Source organism: Pristis pectinata, chromosome 4 (genome assembly GCF_009764475.1).
Source record: "Pristis pectinata isolate sPriPec2 chromosome 4, sPriPec2.1.pri, whole genome shotgun sequence".
Taxonomy (NCBI): domain Eukaryota; kingdom Metazoa; phylum Chordata; class Chondrichthyes; order Rhinopristiformes; family Pristidae; genus Pristis; species Pristis pectinata.
In genome coordinates, this window is record NC_067408.1 from 94919448 (window position 1) to 94946134 (window position 26687).

At 40.4% G+C, this 26687-nt stretch overlaps 1 protein-coding gene across 8 annotated transcripts in view; it reads left to right on the top strand.

The window, feature by feature from the left end:
• Nucleotides 1-23971, top strand: part of LOC127569541 (capZ-interacting protein-like) — a 57168-nt gene extending 33197 nt beyond the window's left edge. For 6 of the 8 annotated variants that reach the window (XM_052014287.1, XM_052014284.1, XM_052014281.1 and 3 more), the window contains 6 exons: nt 12981-13084; nt 13704-13805; nt 14778-14855; nt 15614-15814; nt 17184-17855; nt 20415-23971. In XM_052014287.1, coding sequence (XP_051870247.1) covers nt 13004-13084; nt 13704-13805; nt 14778-14855; nt 15614-15814; nt 17184-17855; nt 20415-20441 — 1161 coding nt within the window. In that variant the 5' untranslated portion in view covers nt 12981-13003 and the 3' untranslated portion in view covers nt 20442-23971. Of the gene's footprint in view, nt 1-5424; nt 5517-12980; nt 13085-13703; nt 13806-14777; nt 14856-15613; nt 15815-17183; nt 17856-20414 lie in introns of all 8 variants that reach the window. The other 2 variants (XM_052014286.1, XM_052014289.1) reach the window with 2 other exon arrangements.
• The last annotated feature ends 2716 nt before the right edge of the window (nt 23972-26687 follow it).

The window sequence follows — 26687 nt, forward strand, 5'->3', positions numbered from 1 at the left end:
AATTGTAATCTCAACTCTGTATTGCTCTCTATCCCCAGTAACCTATAACCAAGCAGCAAAGGTGTTAAAGGTTGCTGAGGGTAAACGGGAATGCAGAGTTCCCCCAAAAAAGATTTCTTTAACTGCCCTTTGAGGAAGAGTACCAAAGTCTTGGGAACCTCTGTGTGAGGTATTTTCATTCATTTCTGTCTTAAGAGGGTAAACTATAGTTCTAGATTCTCCTACAATAGGAACATCCTCTGCCAATCTGTGGTATGATTTCAAAGGGAAAGCAGATGATGAGCCCTGAGGGTGTATTTGTATAATATTTCTGGAGGGTGGTCAGACAAGTTGACGGGTTAAAAAGGTCACATAGGATACAATTGATTACAAAAGTAAGAAATCAAAAAGTGAAGAACTGCAGATGCTAGAAATCTGAAATAAAAACAGAAAATGCTAGGAATGTCTAGCAGTTCAGGCAGGATCTGTGTAGACAGAGAAGTTAATGATTCAGGTTGAAGGCCTTTCATCAGAAAGTTAGAAAACAGGCATGTTTGATATGGCAGAGAGGGGTAAAATAGGGAGAATTAAGAGAAAATGGATGACTTTGATTATTGTCAACTATGAGAGGGTGGTGAAGGCTTATAAATGACAGCTAGTCTGGAGGAGATGGAAACTATGCTAGAACTGTGAGGATATAGACCACAGCCATTGCTGGAAATCTGAGAGGAGAACACAGGACTTTCCAAAGCATTATATGGTAGAAATCTGAAATAAAAAAACAAAAAGTGCTGGAGATACTTTGCAGATCAGACTAATGTGTGGAGAAAGAAAAACAGTTAATGTTTTGGGTCAATGATCTTTACCTAGAACTTGGAAGAGTTTTGAAAAACAAGGAAGGAAGTTGGGTTAAATAACTTAAAATTGACTGAACCTAGGTTGGATCATGGCCTTTTGGTTCTAGGCACCACATCTTGGAAAGGTTATTGAGCTTTTGGAAAAGGTTCAAAAGAGATGTACTTGAATAAGGTCTGGAAGGTTTCTTTTGATGTGGACAGATCGGAGAAGCTAGGACTTCAACAGCTGGAAACTTGGAATTTTCTGGCATTCATAATTTACAATGGTTTTGATAGTACAAGTAAAACTGGTTTGAAGTGATTGGAAGGATTGGGAGCCAGAGCATGAGGACTGGAGGTCATTAGCCACAGAACCAGAAGCAACAAAAAGAAATATTTTGTTTTGCATCGCATACTGCAATTTAGAATATATTGACTGGGGACACTGGGAGGAGGTTCTGGAGGAATGTTCAAAATGGAAAAGGATAAATAGTTAAAGAGGAAAAAGCACAAGTAAAGTGTTTATTGCATAAATCGGAGCTTCCAAGCTGCCACCTCTAGTACTGGATCTACCAGGGTTCTATAGTAAAGCTGCAACCCATGCAAGGTGAAATGCATCAATTATTCATAACTGATGATCTGTTTTACAAATATGCTCGCTGCAGATATCAAAGACTGAACAAAACTATCAAGAATAATTTATTTATTTATTTTTAAAACTGGTAAAATAAGCATTCAAAGACTATCGCAACAATCTTTCTAAATATTTTGTACCTTGGTCCTTTTTATTAAGTACCTTTAAATTTATGTTCTTTGTTTAATTACCCTTTTACCATTGGGAACAGTTTTCTTCAGTTAAATTCCTTATAGTTTGAAATGCCTCCATTGAACTTCTGTTGTCTGTAAGAACAATCTCTGCTTCTCAGTATTGACATTATTCTTTGCATGTGGTTTCCCAAACTGGATACAAAACTTGAGCAGTGCTTAATAAGATTTGATATTCATCCTTCCTTTGTATTTTTTTAAGCCTCTGTTTACAAAGCAGGGAGGCTTAGACAGTCTATGTAGTGCGATTATACTTGTGCTCAATGATGGGACACTTTGTTTTGAGAAAATGTGTTTGGCTACTTTGCACTGAGCTCATTTCCTGGAATTAAATCTGAGTCCTCCATGCGTCTGATGTACATAGGCGTGGAGGTCACTGGCATGTGCTATGATGTCAAATGGTATGCATAGCTGTTTTTAAATTTTCTTTTTTTTTAATTAATTTTCAGGATCTGGCCACCGCCAGCAAGGGCGGCATTTACTGTGCATCCCTAATTGCTCTTGAAAGTGGTAACGAGCTGCCATCTTGACATTGTTCACCATGAGGATTGCAATCTCCCACTTTCCATTTGGGGATGGAATTCTGGATTTTAGAGTAATGAGCTACAGTCAAACAGCAGAGAAGTGGGTCCTTTGACTCACCAGGTCCACACTGACCATCAAGTATCCACCTGTACTTGGCCCATAGCCTTCTATACCTTGGCCATTCAAGGCGTGTTCCAGATTCCCAACACCTCAGGTCCATTCTAAGCTTCCAACCCCTTACCCTAAACCTCTACTCTGGTTTTTGACATCTCTGCTATAGGGATGTTTCATACTACCTATGCTATCTATGGTTATAATTTTGTATACCTCATCAAGTAAACCCAGCGATAATGAGGAACGGATGATATTTTTCCAAATCAGAATGGCATGAACTTGGAGAAGAACCTGCAGATGGTAGTGTTCCCATGTGCCTACAGCTTTGACCTTCTTGATGGTAGGAGTCGCTGACTTGGGAGGTGCTGTTAGAGGAGCCTCAGCATTTTGTAGATGGTACATACTGCTTGTGTGCTGGACATGGAGGGAAATAATATTTAGGTTGGTGGATTGAATGCCAATCCAGAGGTCTGCTTTGTCCTGGATGGTGTAGAGTTTCTTAATAGTTACTGATGCTACTCTTATCTATGCAAGTGTAGAGGATTCCATTCTACTCCTGACTTGTGCCTTGTCGATGGTGGAAAAGCTATGTGGTGTCAGGAGGTGAGTACTTACCACAGGATACCCAGCCTCTGACCTGCTCTTGTACTGCAGGATATTGATGGCAAGAGACTTGGTGATAGTTATGCTATTGAATGTCAAGAGTATGTGGAGATGGTTATTGCCTGCATTTCTGTGTGCAAATGTTATTTCCATTTATTGGCTTGTGTCTGAATGTTACTCAGGCCTTGCTACATGCTAAGGAGCTACATAGGAGCTACATAGGAGCCTACTTCTGTCCTGGCGATTGAAGCAGTTGAAAATGGTTGGGCCTCAGACCCTACCCTGAGGAACTACTACAGAGGTGTCCTGTGGCTGAGACGATTGACCCCCAAACACTACAATGCCTATCGCTTGCCAGCTCTTTCTTTCTCCCCCCACCCCCCCAACCACACCCTCACCTCTTTATACTGGCCATCTCCCCTCTATCTTACAGTCCAGATGAAGGGTCTCAACCTGAAACAGGCTGTCCATTTCCTTCTACAGATGCTGCCTGACCCAATGAATTCCTCCAGCTTCCTGTTTGTTGCTCCAGCTTCCAGCATCTGTGGTCTCTTGTGTCACCAGAAGCATCCTTTGCGCTAAGTATGATTCCAAACAGCGGAGGGTTTACCCATTGATTCCCATTAACTCCAGTTTAGCTATGGCTCCTTGATGCCACGCTGGATGTCAGGGGCAGTTACTCTCACTTCCAACATGCCCTTAATTTTGTGCCATTTTTAGGTTAAACTGCCAATCCTCATTCTTCCCAGTCAATACATCAGATTATAGTTTTCTGCCTGAAATTTCATCCTTGTGTATCTGCTTATTTTACCAGTCTGTTACTATCTACTTCAATATTTACTGTATTTCAAGTAAAAATATCTTTGAAATGCAAACAGGGGAAAAAAGTTGCATTCAATTCCACCTCTACCCCACCTCTCTAGTTGTACATCATCTATTTTGTGGTGTACCACAAAGGCGATGGCACACATTTATCTGATGTATCACTTAGTCATGACCCAAGGAATATTATTTATTTTAACTCTCTTTGCTCAATGGACCTTGCAGCATTTCTTTCCTCTTCACAGTGCTAATAGTATATTATGTAAATAAATCTACTATAAAATCTCCCAAATGTAAAATGTTTCAGTTATTTCTAGTGCCCATTTTTTTAAAAGTAAGATTTATAGAGTCATAGAGTTATACAGCATGGAAACAGGCCCTTCGGCCCAACTGGTCCAGGCTGACCAAGCTTGTCCCATATGCCAGTGTTTGGCCCATAACCTTCTAAACCTTTCCAATCCATGTACCTGTCCAACTGTCTTTTAAAAGTTGTTATTGTACCTGCCTCAACCACTTCCTCTGGCAGCTCATTCCCCCCATATAGATACCAATCTTTGTGTATACATTTTAAAAGAAAAGTTACCCCTCTAGTTCCTATTAAATCTTTCTCCTGTCACAAACCTATGCCCTCTCGTTCTTGATTCCCCACCCCTGGGAAAAAGACTGAGTTCATTCACCCTTTCTAAGCCCCTCATGATCTTGTACACCTCTATAAGATCACTCTCAGTCTCCTACACTCCAAGGACCCCTAGCCTGTCCAACCTTATAACTCAGGCCCTCCAGCCCCAGCAACATTCTTGTAAGTCTTTTCTGCACTTTAATAACATCTTTCCTATAGCAGGGTGACCAAAACTGAACACAGTACTCCCAAGTACTGTGAAATGAACCTGGTCAGGTGTCAGATCTCTCAGTGGGTGAACATTTTGGTGATAGTGATCATAATTCTATCTCCTTTACGTTAGCATTAGAGAGCGATAGGAACAGACAGGCTAGCAAGGTGTTTACTTGGAGTAAAGGGAATTATGAGGCTCTCAGACAGGAAATTGGAAGATTAAATTGGGAACAGATGTTCTCTGGGAAAAGTACGGAAGATATGTGGCAAATATTCAGGATATATTTGTGTGGAGCTCTGAACAGACATGTTCCGATGAGACGGGGAGTCATGATAGGATATAGGAACCGTGGTGTACGAAGGCTATAATAAATCTAGTCAAAAGGAAAAGAAAAGCTTACAAAAGGTACAGAGAGCTAGGTAATGTTAGAGATCTGGAGGAGTACAAGGCTAAAAGGAAGGAACTTAAGAAAGAGATTAGGAGAGCCAGAAGGGGACATGAGAAGGCCTTGGCGGGCAGGATCAAGGAAAACCCCAAGACGTTCTACAAGTGTGTGAAGAGTAAGAGGATGAAATGCAAAAGGATAGGGCCTATCAAGTGCAGCAGTGGGAAAGTGTGTATGGATCCGGAAGAAATAGCGGAGGTACTTAATTAATACCTTATGTCAGTACTCACCACAGGAAAAGATCTGGGAGATTGTAGTGGGGACTTGCAGCGGCCTGAAAAGCTTGAGCATGTAGATATTAGAAAAGAGGTGGTGCTGAAACTTCTGGAAAGCATCAAGTTAGATAAGTCGCTGGGACTGGATGAGATGTACCCTAGGTTGCTGTGGGAGGCGAGAGAGGAGATTGCGGAAACTCTGACGACGATCTTTGTGTCATCCATAGAGACGGGAGAAGTTCCGGAAGATTGGAGGGTTGCAGATGTTGTTCCCTTATTCAAGAAGGGGAGTAGGGATAGCCCAGGAAATTATAGACCGGTAAGTCTTACCTCAGTGGTTGGTAAGCTGATGGAGAAGATCCTGAGATGCAGGATTTATGAACATTTGGAGAGGTATAATATGATTAGGAATAGTCAGCATGGCTTTGTTAAGGGCAGGTCCTGCCTTATGAGCCTGATTGAATTTTTTGAGGATGTGACTAAGCACATCGATGAAGGGAGAGCAGTTGATGTAGTGTATATGGATTTCAGCAAGGCGTTTGATAAGGTACCCCATGCGAGGCTTATGGAGAAGGTGAGGAGACGTGGGATCCAAGGGGATATTGCAGTGTGGATCCAGAACTGGCTGGCCCACAGAAGGCAAAGAGTGGTTGTTGAGGCGTCGTATTCTGAGTGGAGGTCGGTGACCAGTGGTGTACCTCAGGGATCTGTACTGGGACCCTTACTCTTTGTGATTTTTGTAAATAACCTGGATGAGGAAGTGGAGGGGTGGGTTAGTAAGTTTGCGGATGACACGAAGGTTGGAGGTGTCGTGGATAGTTTGGAGGGCTGTCAGAGGTTACAGAGGGACATAGATAGGATGCAGAGTTGGGCTGAGAAGTGGCAGATGCAGTTCAACCCAGATAAGTGTGAAGTGGTTCATTTTGGTAGGTCAAATATGTTGGTGGAATATAGTCTTAATGGTAGGACTCTTGGCAGTGTAGAGGATCGGGGGGATCTTGGGGTCCGAGTCCATAGGACGCTCAAAGTGGCTGCGCAGGTTGACTCTGTGGTTAAGAAGGCATATGGTGTATTGTCCTTCATCAATCGGGGAATTGAATTTAGGAGCCATGAGGTATTGTTGCAGCTATATAGGTCCCTGGTCAGACCCCACTTGGAGTACTGTGCTCAGTTCTGGTCGCCTCACTACAGGAAAGATGTGGAAGCCATAGAGAGGGTGCAGAAGAGATTTACAAGGATGCTGCCTGGGATGCGGAGCACGCCTTATGAAAGCGGGTTGAGGGAACTCGGCCTTTTCTCCTTGGAGAGATGGAGGATGAGGGGGGACCTGATAGAAGTGTATAAGATGATGAGTCAGAGGTCAGAGTCAGAGGCTTTTCCCCAGGGCTGAATTGGTGGCCACGAGAGGACATAGGTTTAAGGTGCTGGGGCTGGGGAGAAGTTTTAGAGGAGATGTCAGGGGTAAGTTTTTTACTCAGAGTGGTGAGTGCGTGGAATGGGCTGCCGGAAATGGTGGTGGAGACTGATACGATAGGGTCTTTCAAGAGACTGTTAGATTGGTATATGGAGCTGAGTAAAATAGAGGGCTATGGGTAAGCCTAGTAACTTCTAGGGTAGGGACATGTTCGGCACAGCTTTGTGAGCCGAAGGGCCTGAATTGTGCTGTAATTGTTCTATGTTCTAAGTGCAGCCACACCATGACCTCCCAATTTTTATACTCAATGCCCTGACTTATGAAGGCCAGCGTGCCAAAAGCCTTCTTCACCACCTTGTCTACTTGTGACTCCACTTTCAGTGAACCATGTACTTGTACTCCAACAATCCCCAGGGCCCTGCTGTTTACTGTGAAAGTCCTACCTGGATCTGACTTTGCAAAATGCAACACCTCGCACTTATCCAAATTAAACTTCATTTGCCATTCCTTGGCCCACTTACTCAGCTGATTAAGATACTCCTGTAATTTTTGATAACCTTCTTCACTGACCACTATACCACCTATTTTAGTATCATCTGCAAACTTACTAATCATGCCTTGTACATTTTATCCAAATTGTTGATATAGATGACAAACAACAATGGGCCCAGCACTTTACCCCGAGGCACGCCAGTAGTCATGGGCTGCAGTCTGAGGAAACAACCTTTCACCATCATTTCTTTAAGGAATTGATTGCAATATCTAAGATGCTGCAACAGTTTGTTTGCTGTCTTCTGGAATATTTTTAAATTAAAACAATAATGGTTTAAAATAATCTGATTTTTTTTGGGAAGCAGGAGAATTCTAATCTGACTTCTTCCAACTAAAGACTAGGTGACATTTTAAAAAGTGTAGCAATATATCTTGCCTTCAGCCACATTAATTGAATAATTAATTTGCATTTATCTTTGTGAATAAACATAATATGAGAACAACTGAGTTAGGAGCTCATGAAAGCCATCCACTTTATTGTGTCAGCTTCCAGTCATTATTCCAATCTGACACAAACATTTTTGATGCCTCTAGTGACCTCTATTTATTGGAGAAACCAAATGTACATTGGATGACTGCTTTGCAAGCACTTGCATTCAGTTGCAGGGGTGATCCTGAGCTTCCTGTTGCCTGCTGTATTAATTCTCCAACTCCCACTCTGTTCCATATGTTTGAGACTTGCTGTATAATGAGGCCCAAAATAAACATGAGGAAAAGCACCTCATCTTCTGTCTAGGCATGTTGCAGCCTTTGTGACTTACTATCAAATTCAACAATTTCGGGTAATTTGCTTTCATTACTTGTAGCAGAACTGCCCTGTTCTGGTATAGGTTACCTATCTGGTATTGGTTTATTATTGTCACTTGTACCAAGGTACAGTGGAAAAACTTTGTCTTGCATACCGATCATACAGGTCAGTTCATTACACAGTGCAGTTACATTGAGTTAGTACAGAGTCCATTGATGTAGTACAGGTAAACACAATAACAGTGCAGAGTAAAGTGTCACAGCTACAGAGAAAGTGCAGTGCAATAATGTGTAAAGTCACAGCAAGGTAGTTAGTGAAGTCATAGTCCATCTCATTGTATAAGGGAATCGTTCAATAGTCTTATCACAGTGGGGTAGAAGCTGTCCTTAAGTCTGGTGGTACGTGCCCTCAGGCTCCTGTATCTTCTACCCGATGGAAGAGGAGAGAAGAGAGAATGTCCCGGGTGGGTGGGGTCTTTGATTATGCTGGCTGCTTCACCAAGACAATGACAGGTAAAGACAGAGGTCAAGGAGGGGAGGCTGGTGTCCGTGATGCACTGGGCTGTGTCCACAACTCTGCAGTTTCTTGCAGTCCTGGGCAGAGCTGTTGTCGTACCAAGCCGTGATACATCAGTAATCTGTACTATTAACTCAGTTATTCTCTGTCCACTGATGCTGCCTGATCTGTTGGGCATATCCTATAGTTTGTCCTGCAGTTCGCAGCTTTTACATGTTCCTTTTTATCTTGTCTCTCTCTAACTTCCCTCATTAACCTATAAACTAGATGGCTTCATAAGCAGCTTTTCACTACAGCAATTCTGGCCCAAGTCTATAAAAGATGTTCCTTTTGTCCAAACCATCCAAATCCCACCACTTCTGCAAATTAAAGGTAACCCACTGGTTGAAGCAATTACTTTCTCCAGTACCATGTGAAATTTTATAGAATAAACAAAATATTCACAGTAGTTTTATTTTTAGAGGATAAATTCACATTTCATTCTGCTTAATGTGGTTAGTAACACTGAATATAATTTTACAAAATCTCGTGAGCAATTAATTGTATGAAGAAACGACTCTGTATTGATGGGTAGACTGCAGCAGAACTCTTGCAGCACATAAAAGACATGTTCAAAATCTGAAATACTCAGTGGGTTGGGCTGCACTGCAGAGGAAAAAAATCAGAATTAATGTTTGTGACTTGATGACATTTTATTCAAAAGCCGTGCTGTTATTTAAAGCTTTATATGACGCACACAGTTTTCAATATGGCTGAGGTTAACAAAACCAAATATCAAGCTGGGCATTCCATTGGGCAACTAATGAAATACTTTGTTTTGCAACATTTGCCCATATTCAATTCCTTCCCTTGTAAACTGTTTTGTCAAACTGACGAGTGTCTTGCAATGTTAGTTGTAAGTATTTAAGAGGATTGAAGATGTGTTGAAGTTTGAGAACCAATTTTGCATCAGATTTTTGCAAAGTTGTATTATTTTATTCCTAGTGCATTGGGAAAAAGTACAGCATGACATTCTAACCAAGCTCTGAGATAGTTCTGCAGTCTCGACAATGCTGATAATGGCTTTTCTGGCAGAGTGCCATCGCAGAGGCTGGGCTTCCCGTTGTTGCTTTCTGGTTGAACTTCAGAAATGATTGTGAGAGACAATGCAGATGGTTATGTGAAAACTGAATTTAATGGTGCTTATTTAAAGACATTGCTGCTGCGACCGTCCATGAATTGCTAAGATATTTTCAGCCACGAGTTCTTTTTATCTGTAGGTCATGTGAACCTAAAGCTCCTTCAGTGTATTTACAGCTGGATGTATATTTAAACCAGAACTTTTCTATTTATATCCCCCATACATGGAAGGAAAAATACGCTTAAAAGTGTGAACAGGATGCATCAGGTGGGAGTGTCACTAGACAGAATGTTGGCTTCCAAAGAAAACACATTGCAAACAGATGAAATGAGGACTGAAATATTAATGATTAGCCTTTTGTCTGACCATTCAGTTACAGCTCAATTTTTTTTAATCCTTTGTGCCATGATTCAGTCTATTTTGAGAAGTAGTTTGGATATCTGTCTGATGATCATATCATACTGTGAACTGTACAAAATGTTTATTTTTGATCAGAGTTTTTTTATGAGTAACATGAAGAAAACCACTAATGAGGAAACAATGCACTCTTCTCCATTGAGAGACCTAAACCCGGTGTTAACCATACCTTGGCCTGCTGACTAAGCAATGCTTGTGATGCCATGTGCTATCATTATTCCTGACGTGTTAATGTACATGTCTTCATTTCTTGTGATACCTCTGCATCTAATGTAATTTGTTAACATTCTGGGAAATTTTGTAGCAGGAAGCACACTTGCTAGAACAAGGTTGACACTCCAAATCTGAATTCCACCAGAGATGAGAGTTGCCCTATCTGTTTCGGCTGAATTTTGACCCATGCCTCTATGGTGAAGGAGTAGGTTACAAACTTGCTGCATAAGTGTGGTCATAATCCATTTTTACCCAATATCATATTGTAGTTAGCATAGTTTCCACACTTCCCTGCCAAGTTTGGTCCACTGTATCTGAGCTACCGGCTCTAGCCAAAGTGCTAATTGCCGAGCTATTTCCTATCCAATAAAATGGGATTCATTCCCCTCTCATCTTTTCCAGTTATCAGCAAAGCAATGAATTCTTAACATCACTATCAATAACATTTTTCATGGGTAGCTTTTGACTGCTCAATTTGAGTTGAAAAAGAACCCTTCCATTTTGACACAGCTTTGACCCAAGCCTGACAGTTGAAGTGGATGCCCGATGACAGTCATTCCCATCAAATTACCAATCAAGCAAGCATAGCACAAAGAAGGTTTTCCAAATGCTTATAAAGAAGATTGTGATTGTCAAAGGCCGATAGTCATAACCCTGGGATTTCACTGCAGAGTTTCCTGAAGTCTAATCATCTTTTGTTGCATCATCAATCACCTTTTCTTCTTTCCTGGAAGTACACTGACCTGTCAGCAGTTTAGTGGCTTTCAACCCTCCTAGGGTGCACTCTCAAAGGAGAAGTGAATTTCCTGTGATCACAGATGGACACTGGCTCCCCCTGAACATGTGGACTGAGCTTGTGTTGGTCATTAATCTTACTTAATTTCCTTGGCCATTCTTTGGGTAGCTGTTTCCCCAAACAAGGCTCAGGAAATTCGCAAGAAGCACGCAGTGGGCAGAGGCATGTCGTTATAATACATCTCAAACATATTGAAACTAACAACTTGCATCCTGGTATCTTCTAAAATCTTGCTCTGAGAGCCACTGCTTTAATTTAATGTCAGGCACTATAGGGCTTCAGTATCACAAACTTTGTTAGGATTATGTTGCAGTCAGTGGAAAATGTAGTCGTGTGGATTATGAATACTAATACTATGGAGGGGTATGGGCATGAGTTTGTTACCATGGTACTCTGCCACATTTAAGTTGGGAAGCAAAGGAAGAAGGGCCTGCTTCATGGCTAATGACATACTGGCCCCAAATTGGTGTTAGTTTCATCAGCACATGTGAGCATTACTCTGGAGTCCACACATGTGCAACAAAATCCAGACATTACTTGGAATAAGCATTTTGATATGTACTTATTACATACTATTCTCACTGTGGAAAATTTGTTGAATAAAGTGTGATGGAGTTTTAGACAACTTACAAGGTCATAATTACTTCTCAACAACCTATTCCCCTGAGAAACTAATTGTAAATGTGAGGTATTATTCCCTCAGAATATCATTTTGAAAATTCCATAATTTTTGAGATTTTTAATTTTGAAGTTTGTTTTAATAGATTCCTTAATCTCAGGTATATGCACCAAACCTTAATTCATTGAAAATTCTTCAATCTGATGGACTGCTTGATGATATCGTTGTTACTGAACTGTGCAAATCCCTGATTTAAAATGCAACTGTCAGTGTCTGAAAAAGAAAAGTCCTTGCCATAGACTCCTTAAATCAATGCAGGTAGCTTCATTGAGGTCCGTGACACGTGCCATCCCTCCTCCGCTGACCAGAGTTTCTAGGCTAATATCTTTGCCGTATGTTATTAATAGCAGCAGCCAATTCGCCAAGAAATCAAATATTAGAAAATCACAGATGGGTTCAGAAATCTAACAATGAACAACTGAGAGAAATGTATTTAATTATCACTACTGTTATTGAGGCTTTATATTGATAGGTTGAGGTAGAATGTTTATGATAGTTATTTCCCGTTCATATTTCTTTAGAGCTGTGATTAAAATATGCCTTTGCAAATAATATTTCAAGTTGGCACAATAAAACAACTAAGTTACTTGCTTGCATTTGTCAGTGGTCTGAAAATCCCCACAATCACTTTTTAAACATAACAAAAGGAGGGGAATAAAAGCCACCCTTGCACACTGTGTCTACATTTTCAACTTGATTACATGGCTGGGTGGGGGGGGGGGGGGCGGAGGAGAACCTCCTGATTAAAAACCTTTAAACTGAGCTTAAAAATGTATCATTCAATTGGTATGAGGGTTTTGTACAACTGGCTTTTATGGGAAATCCTAATTGATGTTTAATTGACTTTCCAAGTGACACTAATTTGGAAGTTTCAGCAGTCCAAGGCCAAAAGAATGCATTGAACTTAACTGAAATTCAAAGAAACTACAGATGCTGGAAATTTAAAATGAAAGCAGAACATGTTGGAAAGGCTCCGCAGGCCAGGCAGTACCTGTAGACAGGGATAAAGGTGATGTTTCAGGTCAAAGATCCTTCTTGAGAACTCACAAGGGTTGACTCTAAAATGGCAATTCTTTTTCCCTTTCTACAGATACTGCCTGGTCTGCCAAGTGTCTTCAGCATTTCCTGATTGAATTAAATTGTGGAATTGATTATAGGGAAACTGTTGTTAAGGTCCATTGAACTTTGGCTAATTAAAATTAATGTTTCACATTCCATGAAAACGCAGGCTTTTGGATGCCTATGATTATACTGCCCCTTAATTTGACCAGGAGCCATTGAATAAAAAGTGAGTTCTTCATTTGTATTTCTGCTCTTTTCCATTTTAGGAGACTCCTAACCAATCCAAACCATGGAAGAAAAACCCATGTCAGTTGCTGCATTAGCTTCAAAATTCAATCACAAAACAAGTGACACCTTGGAAAAGGATGAGGCATGTATTCAAATCATCTTACAAGAATAAGTTTATAATGGTTTAATGAATTACCAGTTTAAAAAAAAGTTGATGTTAATAGTGACGCAATTACTAAAAGTTTAAATTGTTTAAGCCTACTCTACAAATGTATGAAGGACCAGACCCATTTTGGTCCCATGCCCACACCTACCTTGTCCGGGCACAAAGGGTAATCTCTTCCTGACGCTCTGCATCCCAGAGTCCCATATTTGTGCTGTCAACAGTGGAACCTCCAGAATGCAGTGGGGCCCTGTCCCCTAACCACCCCTTTTGAAAGCCAGAAAATCTGAGGGTGAGCTATATATGTCTGACATTCTGAGATAATTAAAATTGAAGTATTTAGTATCGGTGAACTAATTTGATTTTAAAAAAGAAATGGCATTTTTAATAGTATTTTTACAGTTCCTTCCTCTTTCCCCCCCCCAAAAAAATTATCAAATGATTCTTATTCAATTCATAATTTGGAATAATGACCTCTAGTCCATTATCTCAATTATTATGCCACTCTACCTGGAAGTATTTCTTATGAAGCCCTTTAAGACGTGGTGAAAGTTTTGAAATGTGCTTTTAAAAATATGTTTGTTCATTCTTTCTACAGAAATGCCCCAGGGGACCAATTCGTAGAAAGCCTCCTTGCTCTCTTCCTTTGTATGGTAATAAAAATAATGTGAAAACTGAAACAGACCACAATGGAGATGAGGTAAAACATTAATATTTTAATATGTATCTAATTAAACTACCATATAAAGTATAGCCCGTAAATGACTTTATCCCTTAGACTTGAAGCCCATGCATTTGTGAAATCTGGCTCATTTTCTGGGATATGGGCATGGCTGGCAAGCCCAATCTTTATTGCCCATCCTTCACTGTCCTTGAGAAGACAGTTCTGGGAGTGTGCTACCATTGCAGTCCTTCTGTTGAAGATGGTCCCAAAATGGTGTTGTATAGGGAGTTTCGGGATTTAAACCCAGGGATGACGTGTGGTATATTTTCAATCAGGATGGTGTGCAACTTGGAGGGGAATATGCAGCATCTTGTGTCCCATGCCCCTGCTGTCCTTGACCTGTAAACAAAAAAAGGACAAGAGTTTGGGAAATTCCAGAGTAGCCTGGGTAAATAAATAACTGTGCTGCATTTTGTAAATGGTGCATATTGCATTAGCAGTGGACGTGTAGATGGGAGCTGATCAAACATGATCAAGCATTCCGTTTTGTCCTGGATGGTACTTTGAGTGTTGGAACTGCACTTATCCAGGCAAGTGGAAAGTATTCCATCATATCCCTGACCTGGGCCTTGTAAATGGTGGTAAGGCTTTGGAGTGCCAGGAGGTGAATTATTCATCACATGTTACTGAGTCTCCCAACCTCCTCTTGTAGCCACAGTATGTATGTGGCTGATCCAGTTGAGTTTCTGGTTCAATGGTAACCCCAAAGACATTGGCGATGGGTCTCAGTGATGGCAAATAGGTGGATTGACTCTCATTATTCTGAAAAAGTCATTATTTGGCACTTCAATGGCATGAATGTGACTTGCTACTTATTGACCCATGCCCAAATACTGTCAAGGTCTTACTGCATGAACTGCTTTATTTGCCAAAAATGCTCCAAAAGGAATTGAAATTGTCAAAGTATTAAGTGCATCTCAACGTATTTCTTAAATTTTATGTACACAGAAGCCACCAATTAATGAAGCCTCTCGTCCTCCAAAGCTGAAATTGAAAAATTCCTCTCCTCTCATTGAAAAGCTCCAGGTGTGTTTCTGAGAATATTTGCAACTGTTGTATGTTGTCTGTAGGGTAATGGATATGTAGCACAGTTACACAGTAAAATACCAAGCAGCATTAGAAACTTGAGCTGACTTATAATGGGTTCATCAGGATCAATCGAGAAAAGTAGGTTGACCTTTTGAGTGCTAGATCCTTTTAATGGAGGAGAGCTATGGGATATGCCATCCAAACAGGGCCAGAATATCCATGAGGAGAAGACGTTCTGAAAATTATTCTTTTCCAAAAGCAGTAGGAACTGCATTAAAAACAAAAATTGAATTGTATATGCTTATTTGCAGCCTTAAGTTTATGCCCTTTGACTTAACTACTTGCTAAATATATAATTATATAATGAATACTTACACTTGATGTTATACTTTGCAAATATTGAGAACTAAGGAAATATGTTACATCCCTTCAGATTATGAACTGCTATGTGATGTCTAACAAGCAGACTTGGTTTCAACTGCACATCTCTTAAAATTTTTAAATTGAGTAAGAAAACCAACAGCAGCATGAACTTTCCTAATATTGATGATTCAGGTTTTTAAAAAAAATGTTCCAATCCCATTCAATGTGAGTTGAACTTTTTTTTGGAAGTGCTTTTTCTCACTGGTGAGGAGCTAGCTGCTAAGAGGAGCAGAGAGATTTGGAGGGCCATGTACAGGTGTTGCTGGTGGATAGGTTCAAAAAAGAACTTGGAGAGAAAATGCACTATAACCTTTTTCTCTTTCAATATATAGGCTACCTTGCTTCTGTCTCCGACTGCTCTCGTGCCTGGAGTTGGTCCAAAGAGCCCATTAAAATCTTCCTTCTCGCCTTTTGCTAGTCCTGCTTCTACTCCTGAAAGCCCTGGAATGCACTCGCTTTCCAGTGAATCAGATGGAAGTGTAGTTACAATTGACCAACCCAGAGAAGCAGAACCTTTGCAGAGTTTGCACAAGGTAAATTCAGAGCACCAGTTTAAAGTGTTGTTTGAGTATGTGAACTTATCTTAGACTTTTTTTGATTATACTTGGGAATAGAAGTTGGCTAATTAACTCCTCATGCAGTCTGTGCTATTCAATAGCTGCTATTCAGTGCACAGGTTGGTATACCCCCCTTTGTCTTGTAAACCAAAAATATTAAGGAATATAAAAATCCATCTCCATTTTAAAATTAATCATTGACCTGGTATCTGTTGCTGTTCACAGCAGAGTTTCAATTACTTCCATCCTATGTCTGAGAGCTGATATAATTTCTTTGAAACATATTAGATGTGTCTGGAATCCACTTAATTATCCATGGTACATTCTGTAATTGGTATTACCAGTTGGTCAGGCCAAGCACAATCCATTGTTTTCAAAGCCAAAGCTGTCAACCCTGGAGCTGTGAATGTGCAGGGCCACTGAACTGTGAAACAAAAATTGAATGTGCAGAAAATATTGAGCAGGACTAGCAACATATCTTTAAAAAAAAGAATTCAAGACTACACAGATGATAATAGCCCTGTCGTCCCCTCTGGTGCTGCCCTGAATTAATTGAGGTGATCTTGGTAGATTTGACTAAACTTGTGCCTGAGACTAGCAGTGTGAGGAGGAAAAGGATCTGGATGTTCACATATATAGATCAGTAAAAGATGAACAACTAAGGGGACGTTGACTCTGAGGGGGCTGTGTTGCAGAATTGGGGAAGTGATGTTTTTCCATAGAGCAAAACATGCAGTAAGTGATTGGTTTTAGTCAGCCTGCCTCATAAACAGTGAGTTGCCCGTACTTGCCATTCTGCTACCAGGTTTTACCTGAAGCTGCATCTGGGTCTATGAAACCAGCTCTTGTTCATTGAGGCTACGAGGAGTACGGGGCCATTGCCTGCCAGAAGCACCAAGTGCTGCCCCCAGAAATGCTTTGACACTTGGCCAACCAGGTCTCAGAATGGTGAATGTCATAACCTCTGCATTCAGAAACAATAAAAATATTTGTATTGTAAAAATTGTCTTAAAGTTTAAAGATAATTCGTGCTTAATATTAGAAAACATTTTTAAATGTAATTGTTTTTTAATTAACATTTAAATACATAGGTTAATTAATTTTTTAAAAATTTAAATTACCTGAAACTCCTTGGAAGCCAAATCTCTCCATTAATAGGAACTGAATCTGCACCAGACCTAACTTGGAGGTGAGAGGCATAGACTTGATTCAGGACAGACTGCAAAATAATAAATAAGCATTTATCAACCTTGTTTATTCCCATCACGCAAGATAAACATATATTTTTCATATCCTAGATTTTGCATGGATGCATTTCAGTTGTTTTTGGTTTGACCTCCTTTAGAATCGAGCTCGTCTATCAATGAAGCGCCGCCCACCCAGCAGGCGATTTAGAAGATCCGCCACTGATGCTGACTCTCCAGAAACGGAGCAGTCGGACAACTCTGCCAAGGAAGTGGAGCCCAAACAAAGGGGAGCAGCAGAGGAAGGAAATGATGAGGTTTTTACTGACCAGGTTCAAATTGATAATGGAGATGCCCACTCCTCAGCTGAGGGGGAGGCCCACTCTTCACCTCGCTCCTCGGCTGAGGGGGAGGCCCACTCTACACCTCGCTCCTCGGCTGAGGGGGAGGCCCACTCTACACCTCGCTCCTCGGCTGAGGGGGAGGCCCACTCTTCACCTCGCTCCTCGGCTGAGGGGGAGGCCCAGTCTACACCTCGCTCCTCGGCTGACCTTTCACCCGGAGAACCAGCACAAAAGATGCCCAGTGACCCCTTGTCTTCTCAAAGCCAGGAATCTGAAACATGTACTGCTAACCAAGATGAGTATGCCGAAGACAATAATATTGCTTCAAAGATGATTCTGGAATCTGCAGACAAGGACAATGAGAGCTCTGATAATATTGTTCATAACCCAGCAGGAAGTGAAACAGTTGTTACTGAGATGTCTAATCAAGAACTGAAAACTGAAGAAGTAAAGGCAACAGACAATGAGCAGCAGATTGTCAATGCAGAGGTAGGTGAAAGGGTTTTGTGAACCAAGTCACATCACTCCAATGTTTGTATTGATCAAGTTCTTAACTCACTAAGAATCTGTGCCAGCAACAATCCAAATCTTTTAGTTCAAGAACTCTTAGTACTGTTCTGATAGGGGGATTCCAAAAGGGGAACAGCAAATTCAGATCTTCAGCAAAAGTCTGAATATCTGACTTGGTGCAGGACAGCTGAATCTTCTAGGTTTTCTTGCAGTTCTTCAACTTTCATCAGAAAGGTTCATCCTTTTACTTTGGGTGTGCACTTTTTAGTAAATTTCCTGTCCTCTCTTAAGATTGAGATTCCCAGTATCTTGGAGAGTTTTTTTTATTTTAATTGTAAATTAGAGAACAAAAGGCTATTAAAATCACCCCTTACTTTTATAGTCTAATCACATCATATTGGGCTGCTTTTATCTCATTTCCATATTTTCTTACAACAGAGAAAGAGGCCATTCAGCCGTCAGGTCTGTGCCAGCTCTCAGTGTGTTTGCATCAGTCCCATTCTTGTACTTATTTCCCCTGTTTTCTCGCGTGCGCTCTCTCTCCCATCAACTCACGGTCAATGAGGCTCTGAGGAATGTGGGACTGTTCCTACCAGAAACACCAAGTACAGCCCCCAGAAATGCCCCCCCCCCAATTCTCTTGCTACTCTAAACTAGGGGCGATTTACAACAACCTATTAACCCATCAGCACATCACTAGGATGTGGGAAGAAATTGATGACTGGGGGAAATCCATGTGTTCATAGGGAGAATTTGGATTCATAGTTATACAGTGCAGAAACATACCCTAAGGCCCAACTTGTCCATGCCGACCAATGTGTTGCCTTGAGCAAGTCCCATTTGCCTGTGCTTGGCCCATATCCATGTACCTGCCCAAATGTCTTTTAAATATCGTAATTGAACCTGCCTCTGGTAGCTCTCTCCGTAAACTCACCGCCCCAGTGTGTGGGGGAGAAACTTGCCACTTAGGAACCCTTTATGTCTTTCCTCTCTCACCTTACACCTGTGCCTTCTAATTTCAGATTCCATTAACCTGGGGGGGAGAAAAGACTGACTATCTACCCTATCGATGGCCCTCGTAACTTTATAAATTTCTATAAGGTCACCCCTTGGCCTCCTTTGCTCTGAAGAAAATAGTCCCAGCCCATCCAATCTCTCTTGTAACTCAAGCCCTCCAGTCCAGGCAACATTGCTGTGAATCTTTTCTGAACCCTCTCTAATCACATCCTCCCTATAGCATGGTGACCAGAACTGCACACGATATTCCAAGTGTGCAAAGTGGAGGATGTGCAAACTCCACACAGATGTTACCATAGGTCTTTGTGAGGATTTCCTACATTTCCATACAACATAGAAGGAGGGAATTTTAGCCCATCGTCTAGGGGGGCTCACAGATCAATCCCATTCCCCCCCCCCCAGTTATTTCCCTTGTTACTTATTCTCCCCACATTTCATCAGCTCCACCTCAGATTCTACTATTCACAAATACAATAGGGGCAACTTAGTGGCCAATTGACCTACAGACCCACGTCTTTTTGGGTGTGGGAGGAAATCGGATCACCTGGAGGAAACCCACACGGACACGGTGTGTGCAAATTCCACACAAGCAGTAACCAGAAGTCGGGATCGAATGTGGGACATTGGAGCTGTGAGGCAGCAACTCCACTGACTGGAGCAAAGAACAAACTGCTGGAGGAGCTCAGCAGGTCTCAGGCATCATCTGTGGAGGCAGAGGGATAGTCGAGACCCTGCCTGCCTCCGGACTGGGAGTGTAGAGGGGAGATGGCCAGTATCCAGAGATGAGAGGGAGGGTGAGGCAGGTACTAGTGGGTAGTAGGTGGAACCAGGTGAGGAGGGAGATGATGGGTAGATGGAACCAGTTGGGTGAGTTGTGTGGCTGTGTTGTGGTGCTGCCCGTGAATTGAAGGCAAGAAATTTGTAACTTCTTGGTCCTGCTCCTCCACAGGAAGGACGAGTGAGTTGAGGGAAACTGTTAATCCCCTTCTTACCTGACATGTTGCTATAGTTCCTGGCCTCGTGGCAACTTCCTTGAATGTTTTAGGATGCAAACAGGGCAACAGACATCTAAACAAATAGGACATTGCTTCTGTGACTTGTATGTTGTGATGCTGCTTACCTTCTATAAGTGCCTTCAGAGTGCTCTTTGCAGACCTACAGTCCTCTTCTGCTCAATGACACAACAGGAAGTAAGCCGAACAGCTAATTTCTGTAAAGGGGGCCAGTTCACAATGAGCAATTAGAGCCTAGCTTGGTAATGTTATGCAAGGGTTGGCATAGTGCAGTATAACTGAGCGTTTAAACCCATTGCTGCAGAGTTATGTTGCTTTCTCTGTTGGAAGGATTTTCCTGTGAGTAACAGCATAAATCCAAAAAGGCAAGTTCCATGTGAAAAAGAAAATCAGACTTCAAGTGTGCATAGTGACTTTGGGAAGGGTAAACTGTCCTTGTATCTGGGATAACCCTGAGGGATTCAATGTCCCATGTGTATTTAATACAGTCACCTTTTGTATCTTTCAGGAAAAACCTTCTGAAGCAATTGAATAATAAGGATGTGCCAAATAGATTCCACCAAGTCAGCATTTATTGGAGACTTCTGAGCTTTGAAGCAAATCGATTTCTTTATCACCCTTCCAGATGACAGGTGGAAGAGAACAGATTACTCTTGTCTTGCAGAACTTTCCATTTGTTTATCTGCTAGGGTTTGTTTGCATTCCTGTATCGATTTAGCTGCACATCCATGCTTATTCTGGTGGCTAAGGGTTGTACTTGTTCACCTGCCATCACAGTTTGTTCTGCATATCTGCTCAGCAAAGCAAGATTCCAATATTTAATTTATAGGGGGTGCCATCCAACAAAATAAAATTGAATTGCCATTTTGTGAAAAGTTTGAGTCTTAAAGATAAATGTGTTGGAAACGTGTGTACATGTGCTAGGTACTACTGGCTCATTACTACATATAAAAATGAGAAGATGACTTTTTAATGCAAAACATGTTTAAATGACAGTTCTCCTATCAACTTGACATATTGACAACTATTTTGACTTGGGATGGAAAAAATAAGGACAGGACAGTTTCTTGCTGAGACCTGATGAGGTTTTAGATCCTGGAATTTGTTTTCCCTGTTTGTTAGACTCTCACTCAAACATGACAGCAACCACTGCCTGACCACTGCAGTTAGATCCAGCAGGGAGAACCATCAATGCTCCATAACTTGTCTTTCTGGTTAAAAGTTTTCTGGATCATGCCTGTTGTCAAATTGAGACTGGGAAGGAATGGGCAAGCCCTTCCAATTGTCCACCTGGCATAATTAGTCAGGCAGTGAGAGATGAAGGCAAGGGTTCAGTTACTAAATGTTTAGTTAACAAGATGATTATCTTTAAATGCCCCATTATTGAAAACAAAGCTTTCAAAATCTACCTAGATTGCTGTTTGAAAGCTACCTCTACTATAAACCACAAAGTATATTTTTCTAAGTTCAGCATTTACTAAGCTATCATTCAAATTAGTTTAATAAATGTGTAACTTCACGTGTTCTGAGAGGTACTTTGTTATTTCCCCTTCAGTGTTGTCTTTGTTTCAAGAGGATGAGCAGACTTCTGCATGAATGTGACATCAATATTGTTCCAATCCCTCGGAATGTTTCCCATTCTCCTTAAAGTTTCAGTCTCTGTCTATGTGCTCACCACTAACAGAAGTATTTGTGCATCTTTAACTGGGGCAATGTGTGTATAAAAAAAACAAGGAAGGCACTCAAGAGGTTACTCATGGTAACATTGAATGAAGGCTTAATTCTTTGATGATTGTAATTAATGTTGTGGGGTCTTATTGTCAGCCTGATATCAAAAGGCAGAATTTTGATACCCTCCCAATGAAAGGGGCCATTCAGCAGTTCATTATCTTCCAACAGCACGTCAGCAGATGACTAAGATGATGATGTGGTTATACTTCATTGCTGAATTAGTTCTTTCGTTTGTGTAAAAAAACAAAACAACACAAGTCTGGCCTAATTTGGCCTAACTTAGAAATTCAAATTATCATCCTGGTAAGGTATTTTCTAAAACTTGTTGAAAGTCTGCAATTGGGAAAGGGGATTAAGAACGTTACATCAAAATTCTGCCTCTCTCAAACGTTTTATGACATAATTGATTTTATAAATGTAATGAAAATCACAAAGTTTACTTTGCAGCTGATGTACCTTTTTAACCCCATAGCACCTACCTCTTTCCACAGCACTTGGGAGTATGATCCCACGCTCAAATCTGCATGTTAATTGCTTGATGCTGCGTTTATTACACCACTATGAATTGATCCTGATTTGCTCCCCTGGCATGTGGCTGCTGCTTGTATTTTATGTTCCTCTTAGTTCACTGTCTTCCTTTACAGTGCCTATGATGGGGCTTGTTCTACTGATTTCAGAAATGTTACCTATGCAAAAGCAAAATCTGGATGTAATGAGCATGTTAGTATTTCCATTTGTTTTTTCCACTGTGATGACTACCTTGAACTTGTACCTAATATTGCAGTTGTGCACTGCTCATCATCCTGAGTTCTGTCACAATGACCAAGGATACAAGATATTTATTAACATCATTACTGATTCTAAATGATCTTTTCTGTTTCCCATAACACAAGGAGTGTGATGCAGTTCCAAATCCTGTCAATGGTTTTTAAATCATTAAGTGGAGAGATGAGATAATTGTGTAGCAAGTAAAATAAACTAGCAAATATAAATTGACGTTATTACAAGCCACTAGCGGCAGCTTCAGTGTAACCTTTCTTTTGCTTAAGAGGTCAAGTAACATAGACCCCCCCAATCCTGTGAATGTGACTTGAGAAATGTGCTGTAGAAATGTAAAACTGCTTAATAGTCTATTAATTGTGCCAATATATGATTGCCTGGACTGCAGCATCAATGCCAAAATCTGAAATTTGAACTTATTCCAGTATTTCAACTAAAATATTCGGTCGAATAAAATTATCCTCCAATTTTGCCACTAAAGTGTAACCAAACCACAAGATATTATTCCTATTTGGAAGACTTTTTACATTGGTGTCTACAAGTAATGTACAGTATCATTGTGAATTATCATAACTAAATTAACCAGTTTTGTCTTTCACTAAATAATCTCTATATCACTGTCTTCCAAAATGATGGTTTTAATTTATTGTGGCAAGACATTTTGGTCAGTGTTTCACACGTTGGTCTAAATAAATAATATGTCTTCCCAACTAGATTCTTGAGTTTGTTATCAATAACAGTAAGTTTGAGAAAAAGTGAGAAACTATCAGCAGGAAAGAGTGATTTTATCTAGACAGTTGGGTAACTGTTTAAGCAGCAGAAAACCTAGCTATTCTAAATTTACTGATGGGTATGGATACTGATTTAATGAAAAATTTTGTTTTACAATTTGTCACAAGCTGGAATTGAAAACCTGCATTTTATCTGATAGCCTAACATGAACTATTTACTTATGTTCTATAAAACTCACCTTGGTAATTTGCACATTTTCAAAGCAGATTATTGAAAAATAGAATATAGTGAATCATGCACAACTACTTGTGTATATAAACTTGAGGCTCTTTCTCGTTGTCACTTAAATAGGACATTGTTATTTAGATATTCCTTGTAAAGGGCATGTCATCTGGCTCCAGTAGGATATTGGTGTTATTAGATTACTGCAGCGGTGGCCTGATTAATGGAAATAATCAGAACAACTAACAACATGTTCTTGCACCATCGTCCAAAGGAAATACGTCCCTTGATCATGCCAGATAATGTGCTTTTATTCAGATGGTGACTCACAATCAGAACATTAGATTTACTACTGCACCAATTATTGCAATACTTTGCAATTAATACTGTATTGTATAAGAGTTTCAAGTCATGGATTTATATGAAGTGTTTATATATTGCTGTATGTGGAACTTTCCATGGAGTGAGATGTATGCAAAAGTGAGTGCTTTCTACTCTTTTGATAAAATTTATGACAACTGCTTTTGTACACTTTTAACTTAAAATAAAAGCATTATGAAAAAGTGTGAATCCAGATTTCAACCTTCTTTTCAAGGCAAATATTTCTTCTGTCCCTACTGAAATAAATGTATTTCAGGAGAAAATGTTTTTGTATTTGCATTTTCTCATCTTTCATAAAATATGATTTATAAATGTATGCCTGCTGCTTACTTTATAATGACAATAAGACATTTCATTGTGAAATCCAAGACTTACATCTTCCACTGTTGTTGAGTAAGGTAGAACATGTGGAAGTTGAAACTAGCAGTTTCTGATGCCTATAAATTTTAGTAGAATATTGGATCTACTTTAAACTGGGTGAGTCTGCACAGCCTGCTTTTCAAATGTTGCCACCCAACTTCCACCAGGTTTTGCAATATCCATTTCTACAGATGTTCTATTATGCAACTTGCAACGATCCACCTGCTAAAGAAAAATCTGCCCTTTTTGAGGTAGAACTTCAACAAATGCAAATTGTAACGGAGAAGAGCCTTTGCCTAATCCTTCAGCTGTATTAACACAGGATCCAGTATGCCATGTTTTCTATATGCCATTTCTAGTCAACATTCGGGGCTGTAGGAAATTAAATTTCAGGTTTTGATCTGCTTTTCCAAAAGAACTGAATATTACTAGCTTTTTTTAAAAAAAACATGATAAAAGTTGATCAGTTTGTATCAGTAATTTTCATCATAAATGACTAACACTGGCCAAAGCAGAAATGATTTTAAAAAAACAACAAAATAAATGTCATGTCTTCAACATACCTTCCCATTTTGTTGCTCAGCTTTTTCAAACTCTACCCGAGGTCACATAATAGTGGGTGAGAAGAAGGTCATAGGGGAAAAGCTGAAGAGCATCCCAATCTACCAATATCTTTAATTCCATTATCCCTGAAACAGAACTATGAAAAGCTGGAAACACTCAGGTCAGGCAGCATCTGTTGAAGGAGAAACTGTTAACATTTCAGGTAAAATACCCTTCATCAGAACTGGAAAACTGAAAAGAAGTTGTTTTTGAGTTGTGACAATTTTGGGTATCTCTCCATCTCTTTGTATCAGAACCATTCATCTGTAATAGTCACTCAGTTTTTCTGTCTTCATTAACATAGCCTGACCAGTTTCTTAAAGGTCTGCATTTCACAGCTTAATGTTCCTTTGTTTATTCTCTCAGGTGCTCCCACTTGTGCTCTCTCTCTCGCTCTCACTATCATAAGGTCATATAGCACAAATGGGCCCTTTGGCCCATCATCACCCATTTATATTAATCCCATTTTCCAGCGCTTGCTCTTGCCCTCTGTGCCTCAGTAGTTCAAATGTTTATCTAGCTTCATCAACAACTTTTCACTCTGGAAACCCTGGCATTGCTTCAGATATATTTTCTTTGACCTGTCCACTTCTCTGCAACTTTAAAACTAGCTTATTTTCTCTCCATCCCAGGTCTGATGAAGGGTTTTTGAGCTGAAATATTAACTGTTTCTCCATCACTGCTGCTGCCTGACCTACTGAGTGTTCCTAGCAATTTTTGTTTTTAAGTTTTCCAAAATCTGTAGTTTTAATTTTTTTCATCCACTATCTTGTCAGTGATGTACACTTTAATTCTCAGGTTCTGAGGGTGAGTATGGTGTAAACTCAGTTTGGATTTCTCTAGCACTGAGTGTGCATAGTCAGAGTGGACAGATGGTCTTTCTGCTCCATGGACTTCCTCTGGAAATAAATGTTGGGAATCACTGGTGCATTGTATATACTTGAGATTGTTGAGGGAGGGAGAAAGAGGAAATAACAATCTCAACTGAAGCTGCAAATGAGTTGGCAATAAAAACAGAAACAGTGGGGAAATAAGCAGCAGGTCAGGCAGCATCTGTGGAAACAGAAACACGTAACATTTCAGGTCGATGACCAGAATTAGGAAAAATTTAAACCATGCTGCTTTTCTTAGTTGCAAAGGAAGGGTAGGGGTGGGGAGAGGAAAAGGAATGTGTGTTATAGGGTGGAGACCAAGAGAAATTGGATGACACACGTTACTGGTGTTGGATGAGACAGGGTGGTGAAGGTTTGTTAATTGGTGCCAATTTGTCTGAAGGAGGTGTATTTGGAAGGAGATGAGTGAAAATAGAGGAGAGTTAAAATAAAAGAACCATGCTGGGTCTGTAAAGTGCAAAACGTGGCAATTGCTGGAAATCTGAAATAAAAGAGAATGCTGGAAAAGCTCAGCAGGCCAGGCAGCCGTTAACATTGCAGATTGCCGGCCTCACATCAGAACTGGCCAGTTGTTTTTCCTCATAAGTGCCTTGAGCTTCAAGAGGTCCAAGGCAAGTGAAAATGGGATACAGCATTAAAATAACAGGCAAATGGAAGTTCAGAATCACCCTTGCAGACTGAATGGAGGGATTCTAGTCACTCAATCTGTCTTTGGTTCCTCCAAATTTGAGTGAACACTGAACTAATTTGGAAGAATCACAGTTGAATTGTTGCTTCACCTGAACTGATTGTTTAGGTCCCTGAGTGGTGCGAAAGGAGAGATAAAAGGGTAGGTGTTGCATGAGAAGGTGCTGAAAGTTAACATCTAGATTCAGTGAGCATTTAGGAAGGTAAGAGGTACATGGGTCTTTATTGCAAGAGGATTTATGTACAGGTACATAGGCATCTCATGGGGTGCTTGTGAGCCTATTTGGAGTAGTCTGAACAGGTTTGACCTCTATCTAAGGAAGGACATAGTTGTGATTGAGGGAGTGCAGTGAAGGTTCACCAGATTTGATTCCTGGGAGGGCAGGTTTGTC